General features: G+C 38.8%; 1 protein-coding gene across 5 annotated transcripts in view; it reads left to right on the top strand.

Annotated features, from left to right (window-relative positions):
• Positions 1 to 21,007, top strand: part of KLHL32 (kelch like family member 32) — a 230,963-nt gene that overhangs the window by 29,817 nt on the left and 180,139 nt on the right. For all 5 annotated transcript variants that reach the window (XR_009506207.1, XM_059941554.1, XM_059941555.1 and 2 more), the window contains exon 2: positions 14,621 to 14,708. Coding sequence is in view for 4 of the 5 variants with exons in the window: in XM_059941554.1 (XP_059797537.1) it covers positions 14,686 to 14,708 (23 nt within the window). In the remaining variant the exon portion in view is untranslated. The remainder of the gene's footprint in view (positions 1 to 14,620; positions 14,709 to 21,007) is intronic.

The following is a 21,007-nucleotide window of genomic DNA, read 5'->3' as shown; positions in this document are numbered from 1 at the left end:
TTTTTTTACCTCAAGCATTTCAGCTTGCTGGGCCTCTGCTTTTTCTTCTGAAAAAAATGGACTCATTTAATTCTGATAATACTAGATCAATGTAAGAATTAAATGTAAGATGGCACGTAATCCTAGTGTCCTTATTTAGGCTCTTGAACTATGGTGCTTCCCCAGTTCTAATGCTTCTTGCAGATGTAAGATACACATCAGCCTTTCAGTACATCAGCAATTGATTTAAGATACAGCCTCAATTTTAGAAATTTTAAAATGAGAAAAAGATTGTAAATCTCTCAGTTGATGAAAATGCAGAATATCTTGTACTATTAGGGTGATGCAAATGTGGATGTTATGCCTTACTTGCAGATTACAAGCTATTTGAAGGGCAGAGACTATTTTTAATTCTTTCGTGTCTGTCATCACATCTTGTTCAGTGATTGCTGGAAATATATTAAGCCTTTAGTAAATATCTGAATGAATGAAGAGTCCATGGTTTAAAATTTAACAATAAGACTGTTTCTCTGTTTGAAAATGGAGTTAGGATTACATCTAGATCATGGGTTAGAGAACTATAAACTGTATATTTTCTATTCGTTAGAAGGCAATCATTAATCAGAGAAGAATGTTCATTCGCTGATTAATAACTTTTTTATACAGAATTTTCTAATGAAATAAAATAATTACATAAATGTAGCACATTGATTTTTTCCATACAATAATGTTGTTGTCATACAGATAATTTTTATATAGCAAAACACTCAAGATCTACATTTTGTCATCTATAAAGATACAAATGGATGGTTTAATTTTCAGTGGTCTGGGAGCTCTAAGAAATTCTTTAATGAAAAAGTTTTCATGGCAACATTTTTAAAAAGCACCTTAGGATGTTATAATTGCAGGTTAGGTTATTTTGACAAGACTGTGTAACTGATCCAAGCATTTTATGTTTCTATTCATAGAGGAGTGATGGAGCTAAAAATTAAAGTAAGAGCTGAAAAGGGGTGTGTTAATGTGACTGGAAGAACTGACTTAAACATTATATTTTAGTTTGGTTCTTCCCAAGGTCTCCAGCTCTATTCATGGGGGTGACTAGATACTTCATCCTTGTTGTCACTAGAGAAACTTTTAATATTCAGTGCAGAATTTTTGGGGGGCATGCATTTTGATAATATAAACTAAAACATTATGATTTAATATATGCAAATAAGCTGGTATTACAGTCTCATGCTCTTCATTCTAAAACAGAGATACATCATACTTTTGCTTTTTCTGCTTTTGGGGATTTTGTGAGAATAATGGTAGTCCGTGGGTTCAAGACAGTGAGCAAGATAGATGTGGATCTTGCCTATATAGACAGGGTGACCAAATCATTTATGATCCAAACTGGGAAACCAAAGAAAACAAATGGAGGGTGCAATTAGTAATTGCGCTGGGAAAATAGACAAAACTGTGGCTACCCCAGGATGGTCACCCTATTTAAAGAGCTTACTGTCTTGGGGTGGGATTAGGGGTGGAAATGAGGCTGAGCCAATAGATTCTGCCTCCCCTTTCCCCAAACAAGTAATTACATAGAGTGCTAATTATGCTGTGCGTGTGAATGTATAGGTATTATTGGAGCTCGTGGGAGAGTAACAAACTCAGACCTAGGGGGGTTTTAGGGAAGGCTTCCCAGAGGAGGTGACATCTGGGACTTGCAGGATGAATAGGAGCTAACCAGGCAAAGAGGACGTAGAAAGTTCTGGGCAGAGAAGATGATTGGTACCAGTATCCTGAAGCGGGAGAATAGCTCAGTGTGGATGAGTGGATCTGTATGATTGTGACCAGGAAACAAGAAATCAAGTGGTAGAACAGAAGGCTGGAAATGTTGGTGGAGTTACCAATTTAAGGAATTTGACTTTTATCACAGCAGTTTTAAGCAGAGCATTGAAATGATCAGATGGTTAAGGGCTTTTGCCTGCATTCATTTGACTGCCAAGTACCCAGGTATCTTGTCTGGGGCTTGGTCTCCACATCCCCCAGCATGTGGAGATGGGCAGTGTTCCCCCTTCCCTGTGTGGGTGTATCTAGATCAGGACTACTTTGGAAAGGGTGCAGACAGTTGCCGTTGTTAGCGACAGACTGGTGGGGTTACCCATGGGAGTTTGGTGGAAGCCCACCTGAGGAAAATAATCACCTGAAGTTTTGTGGAAGGCTCACAGGCGCACATAGCTTGGCCTCAGAGTCCGAGTCCGGGGAGGTGGCAGGTGCTTCAGCACATGACCAGGCTGTGCTTCCACACTCTGGACCTCATCCCTCTCTGCTTGGGCCCCTGCAGCACTTATGCAACCTGGGAAGGAGAGCGCTCCTGTAAAACAAACAAACTATATCCCTAGGAAGTTTCCTCTCAGAGTGGTGAGATTTAGCAAAAGTGAGCCCTGATTGGATATGTGAAAGCCAGGAGCCAGATGCTCAAGGGAGCGGTGGTGGAGAGGCAGTTGTCTAGGCCCCGTGGGTCCTCCGAGGCTGACATTTCTTAGAGTCACCTGTGATCCAGCTTTGAGCAAGGCACCAGTTATCCCAAACCTGGAGGTAGGGTGGTCAGCGGGCCTGGAACAGCCTGTGAGCCTCAGAAGCTTGGAGGAGACTGGCAGGCCATGTCAGCTGTGGCTAGAAAAGACTGATTTCAATCATGGAGCAGAGTGATAGCCAGAGGGCAGCCAGGGCAAGGACCTGCTCCTGTTGGGCTATGCCCTCCCCTGGGGGCTGTATAGTTTGCAGGGGCTGCCATAACAAAGCCCCACAGACTGGGTGACTTAGAAATTTATTTTTTCTTGGTTCTGGAAGTTAGAAGTCTGAGATCAAGGTGTAGGCAGGGTTAGTTTCTTCTGAAGCCTCCCTCCTTGTCTTATAGATGGCTGCCTTCTTGCTGTGTCCTCACATGGTCTTTCCTCTTTGTCTGCATGTGTCCTATCTCCTCTTCTTATAACGACATCAGTCATATCGGGTTAGAGATCACCCATATAACCTCATTTTACCTTAATTACTGCTTTAAAGGCCCTGTTTCCAAGTATAGTCACATTCTAAGGGACTGAGGGTTAGGACTTGAACATGTAAATTTGGGGGGGACCCGGTTCAGCCCATAGCGGGGACCTCAGAGGGGGACACCAGCTAGTGGTGGTTGCAGGTACTGATCCCCAGCTGTTGGCTTCTATGGGTCGTGCAGGCCTAGGGCCATTTGAGGTCCCTTCAGAACAACCTTGAATGTGTTATGGTCCCATTTTTGACTTCCAATGAGGGAGATATTACTTTGCATAGTTACTTGTTTGGTCATTGGGCATCTTAGATTATTGGAAACATTGTACTGAGTCAGAGAAAGTTGATTTTTCCTTGCTTCTCTGGCCCTGGTACTAGGTGCCTGTGGCTCTTGGTGCTGATGTTTTCAGCACTTGAGGATGTGACTGCAGCCTGGAATATGTTCCCTTCATTAGTGTTAAGTGTGCTGAACATGTGGACTCTGGAGTTAGTCTGCTAAGCCTGGTTCCAAGCTTGGTTTCACCACTAACTGGTTGTGTGGCTTTTAACAAATTATTGACCTCTTTATGCTTTAATATTTTACTCCATAAAAAAGGATAGTAAAGTATGCAATGGATTAAATGAGGTATGGAAAGCAATTCCTATGCCAGACACTTAGCAAGTGCTTGGTAGAGGTTGTCCTATCATCTTCATCTTCGCCAGCCCTCCTCTTTAACATGACAGAGGAGCAGCTGCACGGCCACACACAGGATGACCTGTGCAGGTGCAGGAGGACTAGCATTCCGTCACATTTCTCTTAACGTCATCCGAGAGTCAGTTTTTATTTTCCCAGCTTCTTGGTAGGGTTGTCTTTTATTGGACTTTCTGTCAACTGGTAATAACAACCAATGTTTATCAAGTACTTTATAATTTCAGAGTGCCTTTGCTTTTAGTTTTATTCTTACACTGGCCATGAGAGGTATAGTTTATCATTATGCCAACTTTAGGAAAAAACTGAGGCTTGGAATTTACTGACTTGCCTCAAGTTACGTGGTTGGTAAGTGCTGGATTTAGGACACAAATCGAAACTTCCTTTTCTTGTTACCCTTGTTTTTAATTACACACATACAATGTACAAGTTTATCGTAGAAACATTAGAAAACACAGGTAACCAAAATTTAAAAAAACTTTCACATGGTGATAGTAATTATTGACACCTAAAATACGATTTTTACAAAAGTGGTTTTACATAATACAATACGTATTGATTTATTACTTCTCTCTTAAAATATGTATTTGTTTTGTTAATAAGTATATTTCTCCAGAGTCATTTTGAATTACTGCTTGGTTCTTCATTGAAAGATATACGCTATTTAATTCATCCTGAACATACAGATTGCTTCTATGTTTTGCTCATATAAACAACACTCCAGTGAACCCCCTTGTACATATACTTTTGTACACTTCTCTGATTATTTCCATAGGGTAGATTTTTAGATGTGGAATTTCTAGATCAAAGGGTTTGCCCATTTTGAGGCCTTTGATACATTTACAAATTGCCTTCTGAAATGACTGTACTAATTTACATACCTGCCTGCATATATGAGTGTCATTTTCCTTGCTCCCATTGGCCATCATCATTCTTTGCCAATGTGATTAGAAGGAATTGGCTGTTAACGGTTGGAATGGTTTGCATTTTTATTACTAACCAGAGTGAGCATTTTTATGTTTACTGTTCCTTTATATCTCTAGTTTGGTGATTTACCTATTTATGCTTTTTGTCCATTATTTCCTGTGGAGTCATTCATCTTTCTCTTGTTGACATATAAATACTTTATTTATTGAAAATAGAACAACTATTCATAGTCGTGCAAATTCTTAGGGTTTTTAAAAAACCTCATGTGACTGTTAAGCTACACTTCCTCCATTTTGATAATTGTTTTTTTAATGAAATACAGAAGCATTTCTTGGGCCCTGTTAATCTCATCTTGTCAGATTCTACCTGAGGCTGACTGTCACCCAACCCGTTCAGTTTCTCTTCCAGCTATGCTCTTATGTATACGTTTGCACAGTGTGCCCTCTGTCTTTTTATCTAGGAGACAAGGAAGGAGAGTCAAACTCATGTTTATTGAGCACCACTGTGTACCAAGCACTATACTAGGTGCTTTCAAGTATGTAAAGTGTTAAATAGAATAGTATAGAAGACCTCGAAGCTCTGCTGCATGAGCTTTCATGGATTCCATGGATATTGGCTCTCCTTTCCTAACTATGAGACGTGTGGTTTCATATCACCCTCTTCAAAACAGTTGATGATTCCATGTGTTCCATAATTTAAAAAGAGTTTGCTCTCTCCCTATTATAAACGCCTGTTTATCTGGGATTATTGTGCTGGGCCAGTTTATACTGGCTGTGTGTCCTGGTGACCTTTGGTGAAATCCAGCTGCAAAAAGATATTTAACCTTTTGCCTCCTGATTTTTTTCCCCTCTCATAGAATTATAAGAAATAGGTATCATTATATACCTATTTGTGGCTTATATTGCTAAGAAGAAGTTGCTATATTTCTTGTGTAATTTTCACATAATCCATATATTTTGATTTTAGTATGTCTTCAAAAGTAGTAGTTTTATGATTTATTATAAAATTTGGGATTAGAGCAGAATAATTAAGAGTACAAGCCTTGGAGTGAAACAGTTTTGATCCCTGACACTACCAGTTCCTAGTCCTGTGCCTTTTGTGAATTACTTATCCCTAGGTTCTTTATCAATAAAATGAAAATAATAATATCTTCTACATCAGGTTATTGTGAGGATTAAATGAGATCATGCATGTGAAGTACCTCTTAGTATAATAGCACTCAAAGGAAAACATGGCTCATGGTAGTAGGTAAAGTGGTTATTAGTTATAATTTAAAATTTTAACTTAAAAGAGAATAGCAGCTGTTGAATAGAGAGGCTTTAGTGTTATGATCTCAGGAATATGTTCGGAATGATTATGTCTTTTTTCTTATATATTAAAAGGGTTATAGAGTTTTGTAAGAATGGGACAGTTGTGTTCTTTTGGCCTAAATTTCTGTTCAGGTAGTAAACTGTGCTTTAGTTACACATTGGACCTTTCCTGTTAGAGTAAAGTCATCTCACGTCTTTTTTATTTGGAGGGAGAGCTTAGATGTTTTCACTCTCTGAAAGGGCAAGCATCCTTGTTAACCTTTAGGAATGATGTTCCGTACGGGAAAGTATGCCATGGGGTACCCTTGAATATTTGCCTTTCAGACTAAAGGGATAACTAATATCATTTATTACACATGATGATGTACCGGTGTTAAAATATACTAATTTACTGGTGTTAAAAATACACCAATTTATGAAATAATCAGAATTAAAGATAAATTATCACCATATGTAATACATAAATAAATAATGATTGGACCTATTGCATGTTTTCTAATTCTTTTATGCTTAGAAGCAACATTTCCTTTCAAGATATATTAATTTTATATAATTTGTTGTTTGGGATCAACAAGCCTTAAGTATATTGAATCATTTACTGTAAGTAGTTTTTCATGGTCAAGACTTATCCCTATAATTCATTTTTTAAAAATCTCTGGGCTTTCGTCCTGCAAACTACCTCTATATCTCTTGCATTTTACTTTTGTCTGCTTAAAACGCTGCTTAAAACGTGGTGCTATTTCCCCTTAATTACTATGAATTGCTGAGATCATGAATAACTAATATTTTTAAAAATCATCAAGTATTTTTAAAGGGAGTGTAATACTGAAACGTTATTAAACAAATATATGAGAATAGCAAGAATTAACCAGTTTCTCATCTATTAGTATACGTCCAATAATTAATTTTTTAGTATTTTATGTTTGTTGATCATGTTAACCTGCGTTAGTCTATCTGGTCTTTCGTTGCATGTAATCAAGTTTGACCTATGAGACACTTTTTCTTTTCCCTTTCATACTATTACGGCTTAATACGATATTTTTTTCTTTGAAAATACTGTATTTTTAATGTTCACTTCAAAAATTTGTCTAGGTGAAGCTCTGACAAGCTTGAAGCATCTTAATAAAAATAAAAACTATAAAGGTTAAACCTCATCAGTCGTACATACCAAACAGGTTATGTTTGAAAAGAAACTCACCAGTGAAAGAGGGAATTCCACTAACAAGCATTTCCTCAGTGTGAGGCCAGTGAATAATTTCAATTATGTGAAAGAATTGCTGTAGTTTTGAGAAATGTTTGCTGTGTTTCCTGAGGTGAGTGCAAGCATCCTCTGGAGGGCTTACAGTAGGGGCCTGAATCATTGCACTGAGAACAGTCCTGGGAGGGTTGCTGATGATTTTGGCATTAAAAAAAAAATTAGTACTTAGCATGTGAACTACATTAGCAAAAAAAATGAAACAAAAGTAAAAATTCAGCTACATACCTATCAATCACCTAAGCAAATCACTATGTGATTCACATTTGTACGTATAATAAAAGGAGACACATTGATGTTTACTGAGAGCCTGTGATGTATCAGTCTTTGAGCTAGGTATGCTCCGTGTATCGTACAGCTCTGTGATGAGGTGCTATTATCTGTATATTTAGAAAATGAAACAAAAAAAAGACTTGAAAACGGTAAGTAACTAGCCCAGCGTGGGTGGCTCAGGGTGGGCCACCTATCATGTCACCAAGTTGATATGTGAACATGGCTCCATTTCATAAAATATGTGTTTTATTTTATGTTTGGAAGCCGAATTTATTTGGTTGTATTGTTAACCACAAAGACTGATATTTGTGTTACTAGTCTTCTGGGGGACATTACATCTTTTGAGAAGTACCACAGCCAAACTCTACTCTGATAAATAGAATTCTGCCTACCTTGTTCTTTTGTAGTAGTTATTGCTGCAGAGGAAAATCCCCTACCCCCTTCCCGAGTTCATTAAGCTGAGCTAAAAAGCTGATCAAAAGATACTTAAAATTTTAACATATGTTTTCTTAACTATTTTAATAAATATATTTCTTGCCTTTGGATGTTATTTAGTGAAGTCAGTAAATTCTCTGTTTACCAAAATAATATTTTGTATATTTGGTGGTTGACCACTAAGCCACAGGCATAAACCTTTTATTTTGCCTCTTCTTAATGAATTTGTGTAAAAAAGCAGTTAAAATTGAGTCTCCAGGAGCTTGGCCTTTTAAAGAATCTAGGGGAAACAGCATTAAATGTCATCGAAATGTGAACATTAGTTTTCTAAACCCTCATTTTCGGGGGGAGTTCTTGGAGTGCATTTTCTCATAGAAGCAAGATTTAAAGTTTAAACGGTGGTTAAGTGTTCAGATAAGCTCATAATAAGCGGATATGTGCATCTCTGTGTGTTTTTAAAGCAGCAGAGCTGCCCACCCACCCCCGTTTCTTCACAAACAAAATCTTAGGTAGGACCCTAATTGAATTTCTTGGGAATCTTTTAACCCTCAGTTGAGTTAGCCTAAATAAAACAAGGAATTTGTTATAAATATCTAGGTTGTTTCATGTACTCCCAGAGGCAAGAATGCATGGAAAATCGAGAATGTCCTCTCTTTCCATCTCTTGCCTCTAACTTTTTCTCTGTACACTTGCTTCTTTTGCTGTTTCTTTTCCTGCAGAATTGTTTTCTTGGTTTCCTAATCCACATGGCAGAAGACAGAGTTGAGACTGGAGTGAGGTGCAAGATTTAAGAGGGCATCAGAAAATTAGATGATCAAGATAAATAATATTTTAATGTAATATTTCAAAGATGATGAACAAAATATAAAAATTTTAATGACGATAGGATTAGTATAAAAGGAGCCATCTCTGTCGGTTCCTGTATTGTTTTCTACTTGCAAGTGAGCCGCACAACTGATCTGGAGACTGGTGGTTCTAATTCCAAATCCCAGAGAAGGGCTCTGATTGGCTCAGCTTGGGTTCCACCCGGACTCTTAGACCCATCAGCTAAGGCTGGGTGGTGGGAGGTGCTCGATACCAACAGAACCTTGTGGGAGGCTGGGCAGGTACAAGAACAGGTGGTCACTCTTTCACAGTACCAAGTTCATGCATGTGAGGACACTGGCCAGGGTCGAGTAAGCCAGGTAAATCTGACACTTGGTCTCTCCTTCTTCCCACCTTAAGGTTTCTCCTTAGACGCCAGCACTAAACTTACCAAGCCCTGAAAGGGAGAGTTGAGCCCATTTGAACAGGGGATTTAATTTCAGCCAACCAGTGAGTTAGTGCCAGCCAGGTACAAGGCCCAGGAGAAAAGTACTTGGCACGGTTGGTCAGGATAAATGTCTGATGAGGGAAAGTAGATGCCATCCCTCAGACAAAAAGCCAGAGAGGTTTTGCTGTTGCGGAGAGGTTGATCGTGTGACCTGGTGATTACCCTTGTACAATGGGCCAAAGAGTACAAGGTTGCCTTTTTTTTTTTTTTAAATATTTATTTATTTTTGGCTGCATTGGGGCTTTGTTGCTGCGCGCGGGCTTTCTCTAGTTGCGGTGAGCGGGGGCTACTCTTTGTTGTGGTGCGCGGGCTTCTCACTGCGGTGGCTTCTCTTGTTGCGGAGCACGGGCTCTAGGCGCGCGGGCTTCAGTAGTTGTGGCTCGTGGGTTCTGGAGCACAGGCTCAGTAGTTGTGGCGCACGGGCTTAGTTGTTCCGTGGCATGTGGGATCTTCCAGGACCAGGGCTTGAGCCCGTGTCCCCTGCATTGGCAAGTGGATTCTTAAGCACTGTGCCACTAGGGAAGTCCAAGTTTGCCTTTTGTTCCTTTGGGAATTCTTCTACCTTTCCAATAATTTCCAAACTACGACCAGAGTGATCTTTCTAAATGCAGATCGCATCGTGCAAGTCTCTTGCTTTAAAACCTTCAGTGGAGTCCCACTGGTTTTAGGATAATGACCAAGCAGTACTCTTAACACTGCTTGTGTGATCTGCCCTCTGGCCTCTGATAGGCCCTGCTTCTTTCTGCTTTAGGACCTTTGCCCAGGCTGTTGGCTCTGCCCAGGATGCCTCCCAGAATCCCTTTCCCCACCCCTTACCCAGTTGATAATTATCTTTCAGAGATCAGCTCAGATGTCACATCCTCAAGGAAGCCCCTTTTCTGGTCACACAGGATGGGCCAAGTTTCCTGCTATGTAAAACGATAATAAATCATAAATAGTACTAGAACAACAACAATAATAACAACTAACACTGTGTGACAGGCACCTTCTGAGAATTCCAATTTGTTTAATCCTCACAACAACTCTATGAGGTGGGTATTACTATTTCTAAGATGAGGAAGCTGTGCTTAGAGCCCCTTGCACTTATCACAATTATGACTAAAGAATGAATTATACAGGCACTGGCAGTGGGCCAGGATGGGACTGAAGGGCAGCCTTTTGTTTAGAAGGGGAGGGCTAGGAGCTGGTCTTGAGGCTGTGTTTGCGTAGCAGAGCACGCTGTGCTCTGGGCTGCATGCTTACCTGGGGTTGCTTTGAGAGAGATGAATGATGATTGTGAAGGCTGAAATACTCTCAAGCCACTCCTTGCTGTCCACTGTGGCCCACTACAAGCCCTGTGAAAGGAAAAACTCATGTATTAATTACTGTATCCTAGGCACGCAGCTCCAGGTCTTGCATAAAGTAGTTCTTCAAGAAAGATTTATCTCATGAATCAGTGAAAAAAAATCTCCACAATTTTGGAGGTATTTTTGACCAAGCTATATCGAGTTCTGCCCTAATTGTGCAACATTGATGGTGAAGGTTAGTCCTCAGGGATTTCATTTGATCTTGGGCTGAATGATGGATGCCCAGGACTTGAGGGGACACGTGTGGACCCTGGTTAGGGAACAGGTGGGCCAAGGGAGCAGATCTGAGACCTCAGGAGTGCTGGTCCTTATAGTGAGGCAAGGCTGGGAGGAGCATTGTGCCCTAAGTGGAAGCAGACAGATCAGAGTTGCATGCTCTTTGCACAGCTGATCACAAAGGCTAATTTGGTGGAAAGGAATGTGTTGCCTTGATAGTTTTAGGGCCATGGGTGTGGGGGGCTGAGATGAATTATAATTCATCATATGATGATTTGATTCCATGGTAACAACAGGCTCAGAAAATTGTAGATGGTCACAAAGGAACCTTGAAGGTGATCACTCTCAATTCGTAGAAAAAGAGCCACCTCATATGCTCCCAGCCCCACATAGCACTACCCTTAGGGCTTGTGCTAAATGTCATTATATCTCTAATGCGGTGTGAGCAGCCCTAAGAGCTACATGCTTGGAGAGCGACTCTAGCCTTTTTTCCCCACTGTTCTGCTTCCTATGGCCCCACCAAGTTGGCTCAGCGCTGAATCCATTTCTGGATTCCAAGGAGGGGAAAGGCAGGAGGCTGGCCTGGATTTCCTTGGGCTCGTGGGAAAAGGTAAGAGCCTTGAGCTGAGAAGGAACCCACATCCCAGGCACAGGAAAAAGTGCAAGGAGACAAGAGGATAAAGAGGTCTGGCTGGCCAAAAGACGTGCTTCATGTAAGGGAAACTTAAAATGTAAAATAGAATTAATAAACAAAATGTAAAAACAAGTGTTATTTATACAAAAAGAAAGTTATAATCCAGTGATACAATTTATATAAAATATATGTAGTACGTTGTAAATAATATGTAGTAAAAATAGTAAATAATAAATAACATGAATATTCAGGGGTTGAGTCATCCTTTAACTCATTTTAACTCACCTTTAAAATGGTGTTCATTTCACTAAACATTGTAGAATGGAGCAGATTATAATTAGATAGTTTCTGAGGAGAGCTAATTTAGTGAGTTGATCTCCAAACAATAAGGGAATTTATCTTAAGATTTTTAATTGTCATGTTTGGAATGTCTGAAAAATATCAAGGTAAAAGTGTCCTTTAATTTTGGATTATTTTAACTTTTAGGATTCTTATTCTACATTCACCTAGTTATTGGGAGCATTTAAAAATATTAGACTTTCCGAAAGATTAAGGTTTTTTTTCACCTCTCTGTAATAATAAATATTCTTATGCCATCTTAATGCTCAAGTGTCCATCTCTGTTAGTGTTTGTGTTAGGCAGTAAGAGCCTGGAATTTATAACCTAGTTTCTGAAAGGAATCTGTAGCAGTGGTAGGTTGCTAAGAAAGTCTCTTAGCTAATGAAACAACGTGCCTTGAATTATTCTGATCCTTTTTACTGCTCAGTTGTAATGGATCAATTGAAAATGATGCTCATTTTTAGATTTGTCAAAACTTAAATTAGAAATAAATGAAAGTATAGATATACTATTTTCAGTAATTAAAAAAAGGAAGCAAGAAATAAGTATAAATGTATGAAAAATGTTTGAAACAATCTATTCGGTAACAGTGGAATTCTCAGCAAATTATTGATATATCTATGTGAATTACTATAGTATGAGGGTTTGGATACAGTGTAACAAATACTATATATTAGTTAGATTGGAAATCATAGGTCTCTCTTTTATACAAATCAGCAGAAATAGGCACAGCTTTACACATTCCTTTCATAAGTGTTTTTACACTGTATTGCTTTTCAAAATGAAACTTAGAAGAGAGCCTGTTTAAGCCTGTTTATCCAAATTGGAATTAATTTTGCTCCTTGGGTGTGTTGGAAAATGGGAGCTAGACCCTGTAATGAGAGTTGTAAAGCATAGTCATGGAGCACGTCCCAGACTTTTCAAATAATTTACTTCTCTGTTTAGAGTTACAACAATGATTGAAAACAAAGGCTGGGGTGCGGAGTGTGAGATTGAATGAATATATAGCCAAGGAGTGATTTAAAGCCTGACAACTTCATCCAATTAAGTATTTCCAATTATGCTAATCCTAAAGCTCCTGTAAAAATCTGTTTTCCATTTCCTTATAATTTTCATCCTTTCTATATGTTATTTTTCTATCTATTTTTCAGAAATTCACTCCTTGAATAGAAAATCGTCTTTCTGTAGATGCCCAAGACGTAGTTGATTTTAACTTAACTTCACTAAAGGACAAGTCAACTAGTATTTGTGGTTTAGCCTCTGTAACTTTATTTTATCAGTATTTTAAAATTGAAATATAGTTGATTTATAATATTGTGATAGTTTCAGGTATACAGCAAAGTGATTCAATGTTTTATATATATATATATATAGATAGATAGATATAGATAGATAATGTTTATATTCTTTTTCAGATTCTTTTCCATTATAGGTTATTACAAGATATTGAATATACGTTCCCTGTGCTATACAGTAAATCCTTGTTGTTTATGTATTTTATATATATCAATAGTAGTGTGAATCTGTTTTGTAAATAAGTTCATTTGTATTATTTTTTTAGATTCCACATATAAGTGATATCATAGAATATTTGTCTTCCTCTGTCTGACTTACTTCACTTAGTATGATAATCTCTAGGTCCATCCATGTTGCTGCAAATGGCAACATTTCATTCTTTTTTATGGCTGAGAAATATTCCATTGTATATATATACCGCATCTTCTTTATCCATTCCTCTGTTGATGGACACTTAGGTTGCTTTCATGTCTTGGCTACTGTAAATAATGCTGTTATGAACATTGGGGTGCATGTATCTTTTCGAATTAGAGTTTTTCGCTTTTCTGGATATATGCCCAGGAGTGGGATTGCTGGATCAAATGGTAGCTCTATTTTTAGTTTTTTCAGGAACCTCCATGCTGTTTTCTATAGTGGCTGCACCAATTTACATTCCCATCAACAGTATAGAAGGGTACCCTTTTCTCCACACCCTCTCTAGCATTTATTATTTGTAGACATTTTGATGATGGCTGTTCTATCCAGTGTGAGGTGATAGATACCTCATTGTAGTTTTGATTTGCATTTCTCTAATAATTAGCAATGTCAAGCATCTTTTCATGTGCCTGTTGGCCATCTGTATGTCTTCTTTGGAGAAAGGTCTATTGAGGTCTTCTTCTCATTTTTTGATAAGGTTGTTTGTTTTTTTGATATTGAGCTGCATGAGCTGTTTGTGTATTTTGGAAGTTAAGCCCTTGTTGGTCACATTCTTTGCAAATATTTTCTCCCAGTCTGCAGGTTGTCTTTTTGTTTTATTTATGGTTTCCTTTGCTGTGCAAAAGCTTGTTTGATTAGGTCCCATTTGTTTATTTTTGTTTTTATTTCTACAGTAACTGCTGTTGGGAAAGCTGGACAGCCACATGTAAATCAGTGAAGTTAGAACACTCCCTCACACCATACACAAAAATAAACTCAAAATGGCTTAAAGACTTAAATATAAGACATGACACAGTAAAACTCCTAGAAGAGAACATAGGCAAAACATTCTCTGACATAAATCGTGGCAGTATTTTATCAAATCTTAATTTTTCCTTTTGGCTGTCTGATGTTTTAATTTTTACTGTAACTCTTACTTTAGCTATTTTTGGTTCTCAAATACATTTTGACTTCTTAGTCCCTGAAGTTCCAGTAAGGTGAAAAAACTTTAAAAATTAGAAACATTCCAAACCATTGCCTATTATAAGAGCTTTCAGTCAGATTGTTATATCTGGATGATAAAACTCTCCAAGGTGCCTCCTTAGCATTCTAAAGCATTAGCATCATTAAGGCCCAGAGTGTGCTTTTTTGCATTTAGCTCACTGTGCTTTTCTTTCTTGTTTTTTTTTATTCAGCTGGAATGCTTGCCGACTCCTTTGCAAACTTCTGAGGCTGAGACCCTGAGGAACCCAGCTGGAGAATGCCGTCTGAACGCTTCCTCAGGTTGGTCCTGTAGGATACGTCTTTGCTTGCGTAGCGAGACATGTGTGACTTGAAATCCTCACACCGCACATTCTAGGACCAAGCACAGGGAGGGGGCTCAGTGTGTATTTGAAGAATTAAGCAAACCAATCTGAGAGTGTGTGTGTTTAGTATGGTAGCACAAGGGCTAACCACTGAGATATAGTTACTGGCCAAACCTACATATGTTTAAGGATTCTTTGATACTACTTTTTATCTTTTTCTTATTTAGGACACTAACCTCCCTCAAACAAAAAGTAGACTTCTCTAAAGGTATATAATTTAAAAAATAATCAGAAAACTATACATATATATGATTATTGTCCCCTTTAAAGCAATCACTTTAGGGTGTATAATATGTATTCTTAAAATACTCAGAAGGTTTTACTTTAGTACTTATTTAACAGATATTTATTGGTACAGAGGATCCAGCAGTGAATAAAACAAATAAGGTTCCTGCTCTCATGAAATATATATTCTATGGGGGAAACAGATATTAAACAGATCACACCAGTAACAGCACAAATATAATTGTGAAAAGTGCTTTGAAAGATTGATAGAATGAGGTAGTACCTTCCTGAAGAAGTGCTCTATGACCTGAGATTTGAAGGGTGGGAAAGACATGGGGAAATGCCCTCAGGCAGGAAGTAGCCTGGCACATTCCCAGAACTGAGGGGGCAGTCAATAAGAAAATGCAGGGCATTCCTTTGAATATTCTCAGTGGAGGCAAGTCTTCATCATCCTCCGAGGAAACCGTCAAAAGGATCTTCAAAGCAAAGAATGAGAGAGGTGAGAAGCCTGGGAAATGCCTTCTTTTCAAATACTAAGAATTGAGTATGTCTATGAAGTAATGAGACCAGCTTTCTTCCATGACTCTGAAGCTATTAGAGGTGACTAGTTCCAAAAATGTGTTCAGAAATGGAGGCATTGCTACAGCCAGTATAGTGCCTCTGTGCTCCCCAAGTGAGTGTTGCTCTAGATGGGTGACTCTCAGTGGGGGATATTTTGCCCTCAGGGTACATTGTGTAATATCTGGCATCATTTTTGATTGTCACCAGGATAGGGGGTGCTATTGGCATCTAGTGGGTAGAGGCCAGGGATCCTGCTAAACATCTTAATAATGTACAGGGTAATTCCCATAGCAAAAAATGTCAGAATGTCAGTTTCACTGAGGTGGGGAAATCGTGCTCTGGATCTGGCATCCAGCCAGTATAGCTAATAGGCTAATAGGATCCTGGCTACTAGGATCCACGTGCATTCTTCTCCAAATGATTTTTTACTTGAGATCTGCCATCTCTGCTTTCACTGATCAACTCTGATCCCACCGCCATCTGTCCTCCATAGCACCATCATCTCTGCGATGGACTTTCCTTCTCTGCTGGGACACAGACACCCCCTTGCGCACTTTTCAAACTTCCCCTGTGCCACGTGGAACTGTTGCACCAGGAACATACATGTGCTGTGCTGTGTCATCTTCCTCACCCTGAAAAACTCCAAGCACCTCCTGCTTTCACTGAGACCTGTCTTCTTCTGAGGCACCACTTCTTTGTAGCCTTCTCAAGTGGTGGCCTTATTTCCTCAAATCTCATGTATTTTAGGGATGGGTAGAGAGATTGTTGTCACCCTGGGACATAGTTTTTCTTCTAGATCATCACTCCTCATACCAGTTGTTTGAGAAGATGACGACAGCAAAGATGGGCTCTTCTGAAGGTGGTGCTCTTCAGCTCTCTCCATCCCTTCTTCCTCTCCACTGTTCGCAGGGTCATCTCCCCGCATTCACTGAGCATTTGGCATCTGGCTGACAGTCTTCCTTCTCACCACAGACCCTTTACAACTTCCCAGTGCCCTCAGTGTTTGCCTGGAGGATCTGCCCGACTTCAACCTGCTTATGACCTTCCTCACTGAACCACCTACTCTCATGGTCACACCATGGATCATGCATCCCCAGTAGTTGCTCTGTTTCTGAAACTACTGCATCAGCCACTTTATTCTTAGCAGGACCTCCTCTCCTTCTAGCTTCCTGATTTACCTACCTCCACAGTGGTTGTACTTTGACCTCATGGCAATGTCTCATTACTGGCCCGGCCACTTTCTTTCTTTTCTTTTCTTTTTATTAAATTTTTTTGGAGTATAGTTGATTTAAAATATTGTGTTAGTTTCAGGTGTACAGCAGAGTGATTCAGTTATACGTATATATATATATATGTATATTCATTCTTTTTCAGATTCTTTTCCCACAAAGGTTATTACAGAGTATTGAGTCGAGTTCACCGTGCTATACAGTAGGGTCTTATTGTTTGTTTGTTTGTTTATTTATTTATTTATTTATTTATTTATGGCTGTGTTGGGTCTTTGTTTCTGTGCGAGGGCTTTCTCTAGTTGTGGCGAGCGGGGGCCACTCTTCATCGTGGTGCACGGGCCTCTCATTATTGCGGCCTCTCTTGTTGCGGAGCACAGGCTCCAGACACGCAGGCTCAGTAATTGTGGCTCACGGGCCCAGCCGCTCCGCGGCACGTGGGATCTTCCCAGACCAGGGCCCAGACCCGCGTCCCCTGCATTGGCAGGCAGATTCTCAACCACTGCGCCACCAGGGAAGCCCTGTTTATTTTTTTAATTAATTTTTATTGGAGTGTAGTTGCTTTATAATTGGGAGGTTGAGATTGGTATATATATATATACACTATTGATACTATGTATAAAATAAATAACTAATGAGAACCTACTGTATAGCACAGGGAACTCTACTCAGTGTTCTGTGGTGACCTAAATGGGAAGGAAATCCAAAAAAGTAGGGATATATGTATACGTATAGCTGATTCACTTTGCTGTATGGTAGAAACTAGCACAACATTATAAAGCAACTGGCCTGGCCACTTTCTACCAATCCATCAACACTTTCCTTCGCTCATTTCCGTTCTCATCCAGTTTAGAATCATCAGTCTTTTAAATCCTTAATTTCCCTTGCTCTCTGCATTTTTGATCCATTTGCCTGACAAAATCCCAACCCAGATGAACCCAAATACTGTGTTTCCATGCCTTTGTTTTCCAGTGGAGGTTGGTTCCACTGAATCTTTAGATTCAACACGGCAAAAAATGCCCAAAGTTTTAATATTCCCTCCCTCCTGCTACTCAAAAGGCAGTCCTTTCCCACAGCTGAGCCCAGCCCCACTTCTATGTTTTGAATCCTATCTTTCTTCTCAGCAGCCTTTGACTATTGGTTGTCTCTCAGCTGTGTTCTGGAGACACAGCTGTGCTTCGGTTATTCTCTCTATCCACATGAGTTTTACACCTCTAGCCAAGACCTCTTTCTGAGCTCCAGATCCTGTACCATGCCGGCGCTTGTCCTCAGGGTCCCAGCCCTGAACATTCTGTGGACTGTGTGTATGGTCCATGCCCCCTACTGCCACAGGATCAGAGCATTTGCTGTTCCCCTGCCTGGAAAACTCTGCTGTCCCCTTTTTGCCATGGTAACTTGTTCTCATCCTTCAGCCTGCAGCTCCAGCATTACTTCTTCAGGGAGGCCAGATTATTTTATTAAAGTGTAACTACCTCGCTAAACTGAGGGTTCTGTGAGGGCTGCTACAGAGTTTGGTTTGTTTACCATTTTATCTCCAGTGTCTGGTCCGATACCTGGCACAGGATGAATAAATGTTTGAGTGAATGAAGGAAGGAAGGAATGCAACAAGACTATCCATTTATATTTAAGTTCCTTTCTTTAAGTATCCATTTGTAATTAACTTGCATAGTCTTCACTATTTCTTGGTCATTCACTAAGCATGTCGTATTTTCTTTGCTTATTATTTTGACCATTGTTATTAATTGCTAGCATTAATTTTAAGGTATTTACAAATTACAAAGTGTTCTATAAAAAATAAAATCAAGTTCCATGCTGGGTTTTTTTTCACAGCCTGTATGCTTAAATAAATAAGATTGTTTCAATATTAATGTATTTAATTTGTATTAAAATATTTTGACTGTGGAATTGAAGTGATTAGGGCACAGTTTATCAATAGGCTGAACTGAGATAATCATGCATAATCCTAGTACTATCAGGTTTTTTGCCCAGTCCTTTTCTTTTTTGTGTAAAGTAATCTATTTAAGCAATGAGGATCTCTATGCTACTTGACTGTTTTTGATATATCAGTATATAATACCTTATTGGTGACCTTACTTGAAAACTACCTGAATATATTTTGTATATCTAAATACTAAGTAAACATTGATATAGAAATTGACTTGAATTTTTAAATTTGAAATACAGATGTTTAAAAACTAGACAGCTGTTTTGGAATTCATGTCTTGAAAACTGACTGAACTCAGTCAAAATTTATGCTATAAAAAATGAGAATCTGAGAGATTTCTGTGATCAAAAATCTTCACTATGAACTTGGAATAGTGATTTGCACTAACACAGTGCTTCACTGTGAGTGAGCTGTACCATGTTATGAACATCATGCTGTGCATTTGATTTTTTAGTTTTTACCATCAATTCCAGAATGAAAATTAAAGATTTGAAGTCATGAATAGTCCTGTCCTTGAGACCTCATTTATTTATCTCCCTGTTACCGGATGCTGACATTTGGCCAATCAGATGGTTGCTCTGTGGCATCACTAAAAAGCAATTTCTTGCTCAAGGAGTCTGGGGCTTCCCATGTTGTACCTGGCAGAAGCTGGGTCCTGTGAGATTCAGGAACAGCCAGGCTCATTGGCAACCTGATGGGGTACCTGAAGCCCTTCTAGAGTTCAGATGGAAAGAAATGAGGGACACATCCCCAGGGAACTTTTAGACTGTCCCGTAGAACCATAGTGCGAAGTATATATATAATCTAAACTTTTCAAGGAGACACAGTTTTTAAAAAGTAAAAAGAAACAGGTAAAAGGAATTTTAACAATATATTTTATTTAACCCAGTATACCCCAAATATTATCATTTCAACATGTAATCAATAGAAGAATATTAATGAGATGTTTTTGCATTCTTTTATTTCACGCTACGTCCTTGACATCCAGCGTACATTTTCCACTTACAGCACATCTCAATTTGGACTACACACATTTTAAGTTCACAATAGCCACATGTAGCTAGTGGCTATTATATTGGACAGTGCAGTTCTAAGGAATTCCACAGAGGAAAGGGTATTGGGGTTGCCTTGAGGAAGCCAGGTCACCCTCTTGCACCCACTTGTGAATTTTGAGGTGGCAATATTGCTTCCATGGAAGACCTTTCCCAATATTAGGATGGCACACAAATCTGTATACCCTCGGGAAATGTGACTCCTGTTTTATGGGGTTTTTTGTTTGTTTGTTTTCTTGGTAATTTAGGAAGTTTTAGGAATATACTTTTCCTTTCTTCTTCATTTCCCAAATAATGGAGGGACATTGCTCTAAGGTGGGAGGTTTAGATTGCTAATTTGTATAATTTTGATGCCAAGGGAGCCATATGCAAGGATGTGTCTGCTTCCCATTCTAATTTAGACATGGTTCATGATAGTCTTTGAATCACCTCCTCCCTGGTTTATAATTATTGGCTTTATCACATGGACTTATGGCTTTCCAGCTGTGTTCTGTGACCACTTGTGCCTTAACACTTACAGGGTTGAGGTGTTTTGCAGATTTACATCTGAGAGTTGAGTGGGAAGTTTCAGAATACAATAATGACCTGTTGATTAATAAGCCTTTATTCCTTGCCAAATGTTGGAGTATTTGTTTCTGCTTTTAAGGAGTCCTAACACATTGGTTCCAAAATATTTGGAATCTTATGCCAAGTGTTGCCTTAAATATTTAGCATGCTGTTTTCTTTAAGCTTGAATATTTCAAGTCCAACTGAATGATCCTGTGAAATTGTGTAGCATCACAATTGTTTCAGAGCTGAGCCCTTTATTCTTTGCCAAATTTCAGTTTACAGCTGCTCTTTCCCTGGCAAGATTTATTCGCTGTCTATAGATATCTGAAATGCAAATACTGATTCAGTCTTAATAATAAGGACATGAATTGTGGCTCTATATTTGGAAAATGAGTAAGGAAACATTATAAGGCAATTATTTTAATGTATTCTTCTGATCCACTACAAATGAAATTTCAAAATACATTTATGTAGCATGTAAGGTGATATTAAAAGGGAGAAACGTTAATTGAGTTTTAAATAAATGTATAAGTAAGATCTATTTTCTCTCCCCAAACTTATCTTAGTCAGTGCAAAGATAAATGTTTTTGAAGCATGATTTCAAACATTTCCTATCAGTATCTCATGTTATATTATGTGTATTATTTTTCAAAGGTAA

The sequence above is a fragment of the Balaenoptera ricei genome, chromosome 12 (assembly GCF_028023285.1).
Source record: "Balaenoptera ricei isolate mBalRic1 chromosome 12, mBalRic1.hap2, whole genome shotgun sequence".
NCBI lineage: Eukaryota > Metazoa > Chordata > Mammalia > Artiodactyla > Balaenopteridae > Balaenoptera > Balaenoptera ricei.
The sequence above is the reverse complement of the archived record's forward strand: the minus strand, read 5'-3'. Positions and strand labels throughout refer to the sequence as shown.